At 41.7% G+C, this 15,222-nt stretch overlaps 1 protein-coding gene across 1 annotated transcript in view; it reads right to left on the bottom strand.

Moving 5' to 3' along the window:
• TCERG1L (transcription elongation regulator 1 like) overlaps window positions 1–15,222 on the bottom strand; it is a 104,420-nt gene that overhangs the window by 17,615 nt on the left and 71,583 nt on the right. The window contains exons 8-10 of the mRNA XM_055793594.1: window positions 13,881–13,969; window positions 9,888–10,042; window positions 3,841–3,910 (exon numbers count right to left, since the gene is read on the bottom strand). Of these exons, the coding sequence (XP_055649569.1) occupies window positions 3,841–3,910; window positions 9,888–10,042; window positions 13,881–13,969 (314 nt within the window). The remainder of the gene's footprint in view (window positions 1–3,840; window positions 3,911–9,887; window positions 10,043–13,880; window positions 13,970–15,222) is intronic.

The raw sequence follows: 15,222 nt of genomic DNA, 5'->3' as shown, positions 1-15,222 counted from the left end.
TGTGGAGCCCAGAGCTCCCAAACCTGCAGATGCAGATTCTGGCTGGAAGCACTGGAGGGAGGTTGTGCAGACCTCCACGAGAGAAAGAAGGGAGCCCTGCTGTCTTCTGCAGCCAGCCTTGGCCAGGTCCCCTGCTAGCTCTGTCACCAAAGAAAGGGTAGAGCAAGCGAAATAGCAGATATGTTCTTACCAATGTGAGTTGGTGATCCAATGCGAACCTCTGTGAGATGACCCGCTAGGTCAGTTATAAGGAATTGTACTGGAACCTTGATGGAACAGGACCTTACCCTTAGCACAGCGCTTTCTGTATAGCAGATGATTTACTGTGTGTCAAAGGAACACTGATTTACTAAGTTACTTTACTTAAATAATAGAGAATATAGAAAACAGCGTATTTTAAAAGAAACCCTGAAAGCATGTAATGCCTCCTTTTTAAGATATACATAACCAAAAAAAAAATAATGTTGATATCACAAAAATAAGCGGATAATGGCTGTGCAGGGGTATTCTGTGTTAGATGTAGGAAAACAGTCACTGTTTTCATATTCAATTATTAATGTGGATATGACAGCAATATAAATAATTTTTCTGTCCATCCAGCACCAAAATGAAAATGCGTTTAGGTTTCTGTAAAAAGAAATTTTTCACCACCTCTGGACTCAGTCTGGAGTGAGCAGCACTTTGTCCATTCCAAGTAAAACAAAGCAGAGGAAACAGAAAGTCAGATTTGGACCTTGTATGTGCAATTTGGAAGATGAAAAGCTGGTGATGTGTATCCTTTTATCCCAAACTCGGAGCTTAACCAGCACTTTAGTATGCTATACATTTTGAGAATTCACCTTTTGCTGCCTATGGCACCGAGTAACTCGGCTGCATTTCTTACAGCAAATTACGGGCCACACTTTTAAAATCAGTCCCACTTTTGGCTGACTAATCCAGACACACACAGATGTATGCAACTGAGACCCATCGCACTTAGAAACCATAATATCAGTTCCAAACACTGATGGTGGCAGTGATTTTAGCTGCTGTGCAAAGAACCATCCCCAGGGCTCAGCTGCGGTGATGGAAGGTTGCCCACTGCAGTGGACACCCAGCTGGGACAGTACCATGCAATCTCCATTGGGATGCCTCAATCACATTCATAAAACAATCTTAATATAGCAAATGAGTTTATACAGTATTTTCATCCTGAGGATAACTAAATTCTAGTTTGAAATTAAAACCCTATGATATTTTACTTCTTTATGTCATGAACTGTTAGCTACAGTCTAATATAAATACATTTAAACAAGCATTTAGACTGCATTTCTTTAGTAAAATGTCAGTAGTTTAAGGTCCCTCAATGAACCTCTATATTCTGCCACTGTTTCAGGGTAAAAAAGCAGAACATCAGGAGATCTTCACATGTTCTAGAAGATAATTTAAAATTCAAAGTGGCGGTAGAAATCACACAGTAATTTGCAGATGTATGTTCTGCTGACAGAAAAATAAACATTTTATGGCTTTTCGGTGACAGGTCAAACTTCTGGGGAATTGGGATTGTCACAAAGAAGTTTGAGAAAATGCTGTGTTGCCAGCCAAAGCTCACTTGTTTGTTATGTGAATGCTGCCCTCGACTTTCAGAGGAGCAATTGACCAAATACTTCACAAATAAGAATTAGTTCCTACTGATCTAAAGATTTATTTTTTTAAATAGAACTTATGATAGGGCTCTCAGAGCTTTAAACATCCTCTCAACTAATATCTTGCCACATATCTCAAGTATGATAAAAGCTGTATTATTTGTTATGCCATACATAAATGTAGCATAATATAAAGACAAATGTAACATAAACAGCAGGTGATGTACATTCATTATAACATGCTATTTAACTTTTGTGGCATAAAGTCACAGCTGAGAGTAGTTTGTGCTGCCTATCACTCAAACGACCTTTTCAAGACCCAAAGGATGCCTTCCCATCCCACAAATGCTCTTTTCCATGCGAGATACCTTGGCAGCATCAGTGGACACTGCAGCACTGCTTTGCTGCCCATACCGCAGCAAACACTGCTGGAAATCAGAGGTACCTGCCACCATGCTGCGGGATTTCTGACAGGATTGCTCTTTTAGCTGGATGGCTGTGTGATTTACACTTCTATATGTATATACATGTACCTATGTATCTATAAATATATACCACAAGAAAGATGCTAAAATGCATTAAGGCAGGAGAGGCATGCAGCAACTCAGCGATGGGCTGAGATTGCCCAGCTTGAACTGTATTTACCTATCTGCTTTGGAGGAGGGATGTGTGTGTAAATATGCATACAAAAAATGTATTTCTGCGAGTAAATTAAAATAATAAAAGATAAATTTTGCAAATATATAAAAAGACGGTCCATATTTGGGGCTTAGAATGTTGACAATGTCCTTTTGAGTGTAAAGAAGATACGAGACTAAAACCCCCAAAGTTAGTCTTTCAAGTGGATAAGTCATGGAAACCACTTTCAAGTCAGTCATGGGAACCCAATGAAGATGAGACAAGATTCCTTGCTCACAATAGACAGTGAAAAAGGCACTCCCTGACCTTCCAACACATGGCAGAGCATGCCCCAGAATACTCTGATACAGCAATCTTGGCAAATGTGCAAGTTCTATGAACAAGCTTCTGGAGGTTTAGAACTGTATTTATGTACATTAATGGAAAGACGTTTTCATATTTTCTCAACCAACCACCAAAGGCAATCACCTTAATAGCACAGGGAAAATATCCCCTTCTACGCACAGGTCATAATACTGTCCCATTATTGTCAGACCCACTGACGTCAATTAAAGCGGTCCTAAACATTTTATACTAAATATACATTTTTACACTGTTTAAGTAATATTTACTAAATATTACATAAATAGTAAAAGTACATCGTTAGTATATATAAAGTGTAAATATACTCTTTATATCAAACAGTAAATGTTCAAATAGCCTGAGTATTAAACTCGGCAGTATCTTATCCTTCCTTCATAATAAAACAAATCTACAGAAATTCTTAACAAGGTCAAAAGAACCATCCAATGTCATAGGATAAGAAGAATGGCGATAGAAGAGAGAAAAAAATTATCTTCAATGTATTCAGTTGGAAAATACAAAAATTTAGCATGCTCGTCACAATGCCTTCAGAAATATAACACACTGTCTATGCAGATTTATTCTACAGATTTACTTTTTCAATGGTCCTAACTAGTATCTTAATCATAGCCAGCCTGCATGAACCGCTAATGTTATCTGCGGTTCCTGGCCAAAGGTTAAATGGAATGAAATGTTTCTTAAGGCACTCTTTACAACAGAACTGTTTGCTTCATTTTTTTGCTGTTTTGGCAAAGGGTGAAGGAGTTGCTTATTTGGCACGTGGGGTTTTGGCTATTGCTTCTTGAAAATTTGAAACACACGTGGTGATAAAGGTCAAATAAAAGCACCATGACAGAAATGCCTGCTTACATTTCTGAGCCGGTAGCTTGGAAACCCTGACACCAGTGACAAAAAAATAATAAATAATCCTCTTCACTTCCATAAAGATAAAGCTTTTATGCAATGTCTTTGAAATAAATGCATATTGTTACAGTCTGGTTTTAACCATTTAAAAGTAAGTAAGAGTTACTTAGACAAAAATGGATGACATTCATGGCAAACAGATTACAGAGAATCATGGAGTTTTATGAAGATTGGACACCTCAGGAATGACTCTCATAATTTACTGGTGTAGTTACCCACACAGAAGAGAATTGTATTTCTCTTTGCACTTATTTGTACCAGATGTTAGCTTCCCAACATTACATATAGATAAGTAAACTTTAGAACTTACTTATTTCTCTTAGTTTTGATGCTAAGATCATCATTTTCATCCCCTGGACAAGAACTAACACATTTTTCTGCTAAAAAGAAATAAACAGTTATTAGATTTGAACTAGATAAATGGGAATACATATTCCTCAAATTAATCTTTCATTTCTTGTCTTTGGCCGCTGCTCAGGTATGTACTATTATTCACTCTCCACAGAGTCTTTTAAAAATAACACATATTTCATCAGATCCTCAGAACTGCCTTCATCCAAACAAAAGTGATAGCAATAAAACCAAACATTTTCATTCTGAAAAATTACACATTGTTCATTTATGACATAATTGTTTTAAACCTTCTTACTGCTTCATCTGATACTCCCTCCTCCCTTCCCTTAAAAATGCAACTACAAAGAGATCCCTGCAAAATTATTTCAGAAGGATTCGGTAGTGCTAACTCACACCAGAACTTGCCTCCTTAGCCCAATCATCTTTCTAAATAAGCAAATATAATGCTGATTTACCAGAAAATCAACCACAAGTATAACAAGGCTATGGAGATACCAACAACCTCCACACTCCTGATGTTGCGGAATAGCTCCAAGGCAACGTTACACTCCTGGTTTCACCTAGACACCTACCCTTGAAGGACTCTGAGGTTGCATTGTCAGAATATGAAGCATATGGAACAGATATTTAATTTTGAAAATTATTTGTTTTTCACATATACAAACTGCAATTTTTTTCAAAATTCAAATGAACAGACCACCAGAAGTCATGTCCATCCAGTGTTTGGTCTGTGTTGGGGACACTTCAGTAGTTCAGCAGGAATTCGCTGAGAAATATAATTATTAAATAGTATGTGGTTCATAATTGTTGGGAATATCAGAAACACCAAACCTCTGCCTCTTTGTACTAGACTGGTGAAGACATATCTTGCTATTGATGAAACTATGAAAAAATAAATTAAAAAAATATAAAATTGAACTTAGGTTATGAAGATAAAAGGTTTGAATAACTTGATATGATGAGATCTGATCTCACTGAAATCAGATGAAACTCCATGACATATGCCAGAAAATGGGTCCAATCTTAGTATCACTGAAGTTAAAAGAAATTTGGCCATTTACTTCGAGTTTCAATTTAAGAATCTTGTTCTTAGATCATTTTGTTTCCTTATTTTAGGGAAATTACATGTTTATCAGTATGCTTTCAGCAAATGTTACCTTTTATTTGTACTAAGTGCTTGAACAAAGTGCACACTAAATCACTGCAAAAAGAACAATAAGAAACAAACAGCAGCTGTAACATTGCAGCATTGGAAGACCAGGAACAGAGACCACATGAGGAGGAAACACAAAGCAGGTGCAAATGAACGCTTTACTAACTAGAACTTTAAATGAGAATAAGGAAAAATTAATGGCAGTCCAAAATAAGAACAGTTCGAGCTCAACATTCCTGACAATACATGATCGTTATGAATACAGAAATTAATTTAATAATGTTTTAAATAAACAAAACTTCACTGTAGGCATTACCTCTTCTTGGTAAATTCTTCTTTGGGATACCCCATTAAAAATACAAAGAAATAGGAAAAATGACATGTAAACTCAGAAGGTGGAAGTAATTCAACAGATATATTATAAAGCTACTAATCAGGAGTTGAACAACCTGTGGAGGCAGCAGTGGTCTTAATTTTAATGAAATCTGAAGGTAATAATATGTAATTGCAAGAGTAATCGGTGGTGTTTTCCCAGAGCAATGAAGTTAAAGGTGGCTGGGCAAGCACAAACCTGTTCCTACCAAATTCACCTCTATTAAAGAAAAGGAAAAGCCATGCCTGGTGGGGCACCTCCTGCGTTTGCCACACGCCACAGACAGCCTTTCCAGAGCTGGCTAAAGGACGTATGTCGTGATATGCTCAGACGTTACGAAGCCTGATGGGACGTTCTTTTACTAAAGCAAGCAAGCGGTGAGAAGTCTGGCCAAGGCAACGAGCCTTTCCTCTTTGACATTTCCACAGGACAAGAGCAAACTCACTGGTGATGATGACGGTGGTGATGATGAAGTTGTGGGTGCCCCATCCCTGGCAGTGCTCAAGGCCAGGCTGGATGGGGCTGGGAGCAGCCTGGGCTGGGGGGAGGGGGCCCTGCCCCTGGCAGGGGAGTGGAACGAAATGACTATTAAGGTCCCTTCCAACCCAAACCATTCCATGGGTCTGTGCTTCTACAACAACACTCAAATTTGAAGTCATCTTACAACAAGGCCTTTCACAGAATTCTGAAAGGATATATAACTTCTAAGTTTTTCTGTGAAAAAAATTTGAACCGGGCATTTATAAAACCAAACGTTAGCTACCATACAGCCTTCAGGTAAAAGAACTCATGCAATACACCCTGATTTCAGGGTTTACTTCCATCCACCGGTTCCTGAGACACCTCAGGTTCTCCCAGACAGCAGTGACAGCCCCCCTGAGGGAGGGACACCACATCCTTCTCGCTTTGCCTGCAGGAATGACTGCTGTGGGTCTACTGACTTGGATAAATGGGACAAGATCAGAGTCAGCATCATCACTTAGAATTTCTGTGCAATGGAAAACTCAGTAAAACATGACAAATGGTATCTGTACTCTCACTCAGGAGCCTACTGAATCACATCACACCGCTGGACCTTTGGTAGGATTATGAACTGACTTTGAAAGGGAAGACAGGCAGCCAAGCGCAAAATCTAATAATTGATTTAAAGCTTTCAGGAAGAATATCACTTGACAGTAATCTTTCCATGAAATCATGAAGCGGAGCACTGCCCCAATCTGATGGTCTATCAGGCTTAGTGCTGATTAATGAAATCATTCAGCTAATCCCAGCCATGTCATGAATTCCAGTTCATTTTCCAGAACAAAGAGGGAACACCGGCATTTAGCAGGTGAGGTAAAGCACTATCAATCCATCGGCCACACACAAAAATCTGATCTGCAGACTTGTAAAGAGTATGCGTCACACGTAAGCCAGGAGTTTACTCTAAGATTTAAAATAATAATAAATAATAGACAAAGTATACATTTTATATATATATATATATAAAATATATAATATATATGTATAATAAGCTTTACCTTATTTCTAGAGACCATGCTTCATGGTTTTGTCTGAATGTTAAGGGGTCCAAAATATTTGTGAGAAGAGAATAAACCAAATTGTAACTGGTTTTGAATAGGGAACATACCAGCTATGAATCGACATGCCATTTTCTGTAGCCAGAATGTCAGTTTTCTTTTAATTAACTGAAAAAATAACTTCCTCAGCCTAAACAACCAGACAAACCATTTGAGCTGGTGAAGGAATAGGAATAGATAAAAATGGTTTTCTCCATTGCAATAAGACAAGGATTTCAAGGAATCTTTGAGTGGAAATAGGGTTATTATGGTCAGTCTGTGAGCATACGGAGGCAGAGGAGTAACAACAGTCAGGGACAAGAAGAGAGAGCTGTCACCAGATGGCACACGCTGCCGCCAGGCAACATGGACGATGGAGGTGTGAAAGCCCCAGAAATGCCCCCGCTGCCCTGGCCTCGCCTGCTCTGCCCAGCGGTCACCCTGCCCCGGTGAGGTCCCTGTCGGAGGGGCTCGGTGGTGCTGGCCAAGAGCTGCTCTGGACCCCGCACCGTGCAGCCACTCCGGAGGCACAGGAGGAGCTGCCTCTCCTCTCCAACTCCACAGGATGGCCTGATGGGAACCCATTAGTGAAGAGCCACGGCACCTTCATCAATCTCCCTAAGAACTTATACTTTGTGGAGGAGGAGGAATTGATAAATGAGTAATTTATCATTTATGCCTAAGTTATAAATGCACTTGATCTTTCAGTTGAGTGATGCACAGATAACCTGTAGGGCCCCATGAATAACTATGCTTGCCAACTTTTTTTGTGCCTTTGATTTAAAAATCCTAATTAAAACTCAGCAGCAGCAACTAAGCTAAATAAATTTGGCAGCCATTGTTGCAAACACACAGCTCATTTGTGTTATTTATTTACTCGAGATTCCAAGCTAAGAGAAATGGTAACAAATAATTCCTTTCACCTTAGCAGCTAATATATACTAATTATAACCTGACTGTCTCAAATACTGAGCAACTGCAGGTCCCAATTATATCAAGGAAGATTAAGACTATTAGCAACAATGAAAACCATGGTCATAAAGAAACTGGTGCATGAATCAAATCTTCATGGTACATACAGATAATAAATAAAAAGGATGGAACACACAGCAAAAAATGGATTTTTGAAGTGGCACATTTTAACAATGACTTTAGAGTCTTCTCGTTAATTAATTATAGACCATGAACAACAACCCTCAGTTTTGGTTTTGGCCATCATTCCCCCTTGTCATTAATTAGTTGATATTTCAATATATCCTGTAATAGAAAACATATACTATATTTCTCTCCTGTAGAATGAACTTCAGCAGATACACTTTGGCATTATTAGATATACAGCTGAAGTTATTCAAGCCATATACAAAATTTGTGTATATATTTATGTATATACACACACAAGCATCTGACAATTGCAATGTATATTGCAAAATGTAATGGCATTGTATGTCAATAAGGACTACACTAATAGAAAACATTCCTGTGGCTTTTTTTCAGCCAACTTTTGCTAATACTGACAACATAAATCCTGATTATCACTCACTTTCATCTACCTGCAGACCTAGTGTCTCAAGTCCACAAATGCACGTTCACAGCTCCTGTTCTGCAGCAGTTAATTAGGAGCGGTGCCCATGGATGAAAGCGTATGTTACAGTCCCCCATGACCCGGGTGAAAAAAGGCAGGTCACCTCACTAAACTGGCAGGGCTACCTTACTTTTAGTTATAAAATACTACACTTTAAAAGAATGACAAAAGTCTCCATTTTGTTTCCCCCTCCATTTTTTTAGACCTCACCACTAAAGAACAAGCACCAGCCGAAGGAGCTCTCCACTCACTGAAACAGCTGCAAAGCAGAATATTCAAGAATTACAAGCAGCTCATCAACACAAGCAGCATTTTGAATGAGTGCCACGCGTCTACACGTCCTCCCGGTAACACCAGGTCTTACCGACACCGCTCCCATGTGAAAGCCAACATAAAGCATCAGGAAATAAAAGGAGCATCGACATGGCATGTAACAGGGAGTCCACAAAAACTGGTGAAACATAAACTTTGGAGAAAAATGTGTGGAACAAACTATGGAGGCCATTACCGCACTGGCAAGCACAGGCTGACAGGCTGGGTTGCTCCTGGACTGGTCACCAGCACAGACCAAATGTGGACTGAACAACTAAGGTACGTGTGGCAGGAAAAAAGAAGGCATGGTGAGGGGCATGGGATGGAAAAGTCTGGCTGGGAGAACTGCCTCCATGAACCAGCCATCTTGGGGAGGACCAGGTAGCAAGCACCTTGGATCACTTGACAAGCCAAGGGGTGTCTTTTAAACTATATTTTGAACCACTCAAATTGTATTCCTGCAGATCAGTGTGTTCTTCTTTAGGCACAACTTTCCTCTTCAGGAATCACAGTGTTTAGAAGGTGGCAGGGTCATGTTTAGATGGAAGCACCCATGTTTCCACCAAACCTTTTAGCACTCATTAAGAGTTTTACTACCAGGACTTTTCCCCTGCCTCTACAATTTGATTGGGTAATCATTAGCTACGGAGTATCTGCTTTTGTGTAACAGCTGAATAACGCATTGGTAATGCATTCCTAATGTACATCTTGGAAATAAGTGTAATAAAACATAAAGACAGCATCTTCCGAGATGTATTTTATACATCAGAGATTCATCCAGTATAAGAAGCCACCTGTTTCTTCATTGCTATTAATGAGAACGCTCTATCCCCCAGCTAAGCATTTCAGTGAAAATAAGGATTGTGCAATAAACGTCAATTCTAACACAATATTTTATATGAAATCTCAAAAGAAAACTCACTCTAATTACGGTTATCAAACTTTCACTGAAAGTATTTAGCGACCAAGTTTCATTCCATATTTGAGTTTAAATAGAGGCAAATAATCACAGGGCTTTAGTTACTTGCTGCAGCTTCCAGCTTGCGCTTGTGAGGAGGATCCTCGATGATCCGGTTTATGTCGCCGCGGTGCTTCAGGTCCACCGGCTTCTCCCAGACTGACAGCTGCATTGTAGGGTTGAAGAAGAAGACCCGGTCATCTCCAGTCCAGACTACACACCTATTCCAAGTGATAAACTATGCTTAGATAATATCAGATACACCCACGAACAAGAAAGTAACCCACAGCTGGCTCATTGCATCTCTACCATGTGTGGGTGAGGCTCCCCTTGGCCAGACCCTGCCAGCCCACACCAGTCACCTTGGCTGGAGTGGCTCTTCCCTTATCAATAAAATGTCATAGGAATGGTCTAAACAACCCCCAGAATAGCAGCAGGTGAAATGTTCTATCACGGAAGGGAAAAAGAACCAGGAGAAGAGGAACACTGTGGTGCTCACGGCAAAAGGAGCCACAGGAAAATATACGTCACGTTGTAAAGCCGTGGCTGAGGCAGCAAGCAGCAGAAGCCTGGGCAGCGGGGCTATGTGGCCACAGCCTCGATGCCCACAGGCCAGGGCTGTGCCTGCTGCTGGCAGGCAGCCACGGGAGCCTTACCCAGCTCTGCTGGTAGGAGGAGATGTAACCACAGCATCCCAGGGGCACCCCTACAGCATCCCCAGGGCATCCCAGCCGGCTCCCACTGTGCTCTGCACTGGATAGGTACAACTGGCCACCGCAGAAGCCTGCCACAAAACTTTAGGTTGATTTTTATGAGATTTGATTCAAATTTAAAAAAACACGACCAAGTGATGCCATGGAAATCACAGCCTCATGACTTGGTCAGTTAAAATATGCATGACTGCAGCTTAACATTTTATCCTGACATTCATTTTAAAACAGCTAAAATAATATGAAAATAAGTATCACACCATCCTTAACAGACATTCAAAAACCTCAAGTTGTACTTCCCTAAATCTATGTGTAAATAAACAAACAGAATATTTGTCTCAAGCCCGCCCTTCCTGAATCGTAATGAAAACTAACAAACATCAAGCACCTACTCCAACTCCCTCACACACACATACACTTATAATGGGAAAATGTTGGTGCCTCTGAAGCATAAATACCTGGAAGGAACAAATCTTATCATTAGAAGCTTTGATGATTGTTTTTAAAAGCAGGGAATAAAACTGGTTAAAAAAGGGTTTGGTCTGGGTAAAAGACTGCAAATACGAAAACCGCTCCATCACTACAGCGTACTATAATAAGATAATCGACATACCCTGTGCACCGCTGGTAAGTCATCACCATGGATCTTGCCCAACCATGCAATGAAAACCAAGCAACCTCTGTATGAAACCATGGAGGGAGCTGCAGGGTGCCAGGAGCAGCTCGGTGTGTGTTACTGAGCCTGGACATCACAGTAAGTATGTTCAGTAGAGTTAAATGTTCTCCCTATGAACAGGAGCCCAAAACTGGTTGTACAAACCCAGCTGTGGACTTCAGTCCTACTTAGACCCTATGGAAGTTTTGGCACCCTGGATTCAGTGACACAGTTGTGATAAATTTTGTTTACTTTAATGCACAAATATTTTGGATCACAAAACCGCCTCGCAAATCAGATGCTCTAATCCTGTTTGGCAACAGTTAGGTATAGTTGTGACTTCTCACTTTGTACCTTGGAGCTACAGGAACCTCTGTTCTCCCAGAAACATGGACCCACCAGCTCTGGGCCTCTTCTACAGAACACACCAAGAGGGACTTCTACAGGAGCTCTCCCAAACCAAGAGCACAGCTGTCCCAGAAGGAAGGGGGAAAAAAAAATCCAGGCATTTATGTGAAGACAACACACTTAGCTGATTAATACAAATGGGTTATTGTTATGTTTTAATTAAATACTCAAATTACAGTCAGGACACAGGCTCAACCCTGCCCAGGAGTAAACAGCTGCTTCGAAGTGCCCCTTGCCGTAATTTCTTTCCTTGGCAAGTAAGCACACCACAGAATTTGAACCACTTGGGGAATGAGTATCAAATGATGGTAAACATGAAACCAGCACCTCATTCGGGATCTGCAGTGCTACCCCATGCACACAGGACTGTTGAAGACATTGCAACCAGTGGGTTTGGAAATGTGTGGTTTGTCTCTGTTGGTACACTGCTGTGCTCACTGCTCCTCCAGCCATGCGCACAGATGTTGATGGTGCTCATTAATCACTGAGTATCGCTAGGTCTTGCGTGTTATCACCACAGGTTAGAAACTCTGGGATCCCTTGTGACACCTCTTCACTTTTCCATGACTAATATAATTTGACATTTAATTTAAAATTAATGTCCCTTTCCCCGAGTAACATGTCACCTGTTCCTCTGGTACAGTAACGGTTTCAATTATCCACAGGGGACGCATGGTATTTTGTTTCAGTCACAGAGCATAAACTGGAAATGCAGATATTTTTCATGTTTCCCTTTAGAAAATTTTAACTTAAAAATGAGTAAGGGCACAAGGTGATGATATTAGGTTGGTAGGGTTTTTTTATTTCATAACATAGATAAGGTCTGATAACTTTCCTGAATATTTCTCTGCCATTAAGAAGCATAGTCTACCTACTCTGACATGTGCTTGGTGATGTCACATCAACCGTGGGTCCAGCAGGAGTAAGCCACCCTATGGGTTGAAGTAAATTCATGGTTTTTTGGACTTGTGTTGTATATGTAGTTTCAACCTATCAGAAAAATTCATAAACTGCTTGAAGCACCCTACAGATATGCCCCATTTTCCATCAAAATCCATGGGACAGACAACAAGATGTTGTCAACTCAGAACACAGGAGAACTGTCAGTATGAGCACTATGCCCCTCTCCCTCTGGTCCCAAGGAAGAGATCTGGATGCCTTTTCTCACACCTGAAGTACCAACTGGGTCACTAAACAGTCCTCTGTTCAACTTCTGGAAACCCAGAAGTGTAAGGTTTCTCCTTATGGATTAAAACATCACAAGTCTGGGTCTGAGAGTGGAGGTATCAGATGCCCATTGACCACTCAGCCATTGCTGCTGGAGAAGAGGGGGTGCCGTGAGATCCCTCTGGGGGTACCACTGGCTAAGGCTCTTTTCTGTAGGAACAGATTAAACCACAACCTGCTAATGACACCACTGAACTCAAATGCTTCCTCTGCACTACGCCACGGAGTAGCAACTGTCAAGAAGACGACTGATATACATTGTGTATTTATGATGTTGAAATTAAGTAGGACATCGGACTGTGCTTATAACACGGGCTTGCAAAATGGCACAATATGATAATGACAAATAATGGCTGATACCTATGTGGAGTGCCTTAGCCAAAGATCCCGTAGATGTCAGCCATTAAGTATAAACTAATTATTATATGGGTAAAGGAGGTAAAAATTCCTTCTAGTCAACTGTTTGGGACAGAAAGTTTTTATCCATTTAAAAATGACATGAGCTTTAGTTACCCAGCATGTAGTTACCTGGACAGGAACGTGGTCAGGAAACTGGATTATGAGACACAACCTATTTTCAGCGATACAACCTGAAATCAACACCATTCTTGCAAGCCAGCAAGTCACCCACTGCCACTGAAATAACTAGGAGATAAATAGGATCTGGGCCTACAAAGCAAGAACGTTTCTTAGGGATCTTGTAGTTCCTCTCTGATCCATCCAAGCATCATGCGCGCCCACAAAACCAGATGGGGAAACCATTGGTTGCCTCCTGCCAGACCCGATCCCCAGCTGAGCCAGAGCTCCGCAGCAGACAGCCCTTACCTTGCAGACCCCAGGGAGCTGGTTCACGCTGTGTTTATACCTACCCCCCCACATTTTCCTTAAGTACATGATTAATGAGGGACAGCTCCAGTGGAAGCTGGAACAGGAACCCAGCATTGCTACTTAACACCCAGGGTAGTGTATTTTCCCCACGTACCAGAGCAGTAATGCGTGTTTGGCCAGGGAAATGGCACTGATGAATGGCTTCTAGCAGGTCTGATTGCATTTGCTTACCATGGTGATCCTGGCACTGGAGTGGATGCCACGGGCTTGTTGCCATTGGATGTGCTGACAGCCTCATCTACTAGTTTGAAAGAATGATCCTTGAAAGACAGATAGAGATTAGTCAACAAATACAGCTGATGTAGATGTTATTGTTATACAAATTGCTCACTTCCTTTAACTGGAAGTGGATCACCCTTACTGCCATTATTCCACGCATGGTTTTATGAACAACCAGATACCTTGAGAACAGCTCAGATAAACAGGAAATAATAAAAATGTCAACCCACTTACACCAACAGCTCACTTGGGAGAGCGGGTCTAACTCTGCACTGCAATAAACGAGGAGAGCCGGCTCATCAGAAATGATGCGTGGGGAGCGATGCCCATCCTAACGAGGGGTGGGCAGGAGGGTGCTCCCACTACGGCGTGCCTCAGGCCCTGCGCACAAAGCAGCCGCGCGTGCAGGGGATGGTGGGGAACTGCCCAGGGAAGGCCATGCGTGGGTGAGTAGCACACATGGCAACAAAGCACTTGTACCAGCTCTAGTGCATAAGGCAGTGCAAGAACCAAAGGGAATCACTTGCATGGGAGCAGCTGAGCGAGCCCAGGGAGCACATGCTGCTCCATAGAGCTCAGCACCTGTGCTGCCATCACCAGCTGCTTACTTCGCAGCAGTTCTAGGACTTCCCAAAGACATAATAACACTGGCAAAAGCAAACGTCCCTGGTTTCAGACAGCAGTAACCTGCTGAGATGGAGGGGAACCAGCTGCCTCCATCAAACCCCCCTGCAACAGGGCTGGGTTGCTCTGTGTAAGGCTGCCTGTACGGCTGGAGCAGCAGACAAGGCGGCAGGGCTGTATGGTACCGCTGACAAGCACAGGCGGTGTTTTACCAGCTGAAGAACAGCTATTTATTGTAGAAGCTTACGGAAATGAACTGCGAGGGGGAGGTGTGGGGAGGAAGGCAGTGATCTAGCTCAATGCGGTATCAAAACATGAGAAGCACGTACTTAATTAAAAAATAATAAAGCATATGTTCAGAGGTCTTCATCTTGAAAGTATTTCATAACTTAAAGCCCTATGGAATGTGCCTGAGTACCGATGCAGCTGCAAATGTGGGGAACACCTGCAGCGCCTGGTAGGCAGGGGAGGTTTGCTTTCAGAGAGCCTGAAGAGAGCAGCGTGATAGGAATGTGCCAAATGAAAATAAACGGAACAGTAGCTCAGTTCACAGGTCCTCCTCCTGCAGGACAGAGCTCCTGCTGCAGAAAGCATGTGTGCATAAAGCAGAAACGCAGGGGAACAGACCACATCTGCTCCAAGGTGGCTTCAAGCACCTTCCGCACTGCTG

This window comes from Falco peregrinus, chromosome 1 (genome assembly GCF_023634155.1).
Source record: "Falco peregrinus isolate bFalPer1 chromosome 1, bFalPer1.pri, whole genome shotgun sequence".
Classification (NCBI taxonomy): Eukaryota; Metazoa; Chordata; class Aves; order Falconiformes; family Falconidae; genus Falco; species Falco peregrinus.
The sequence above is the reverse complement of the archived record's forward strand: the minus strand, read 5'-3'. Positions and strand labels throughout refer to the sequence as shown.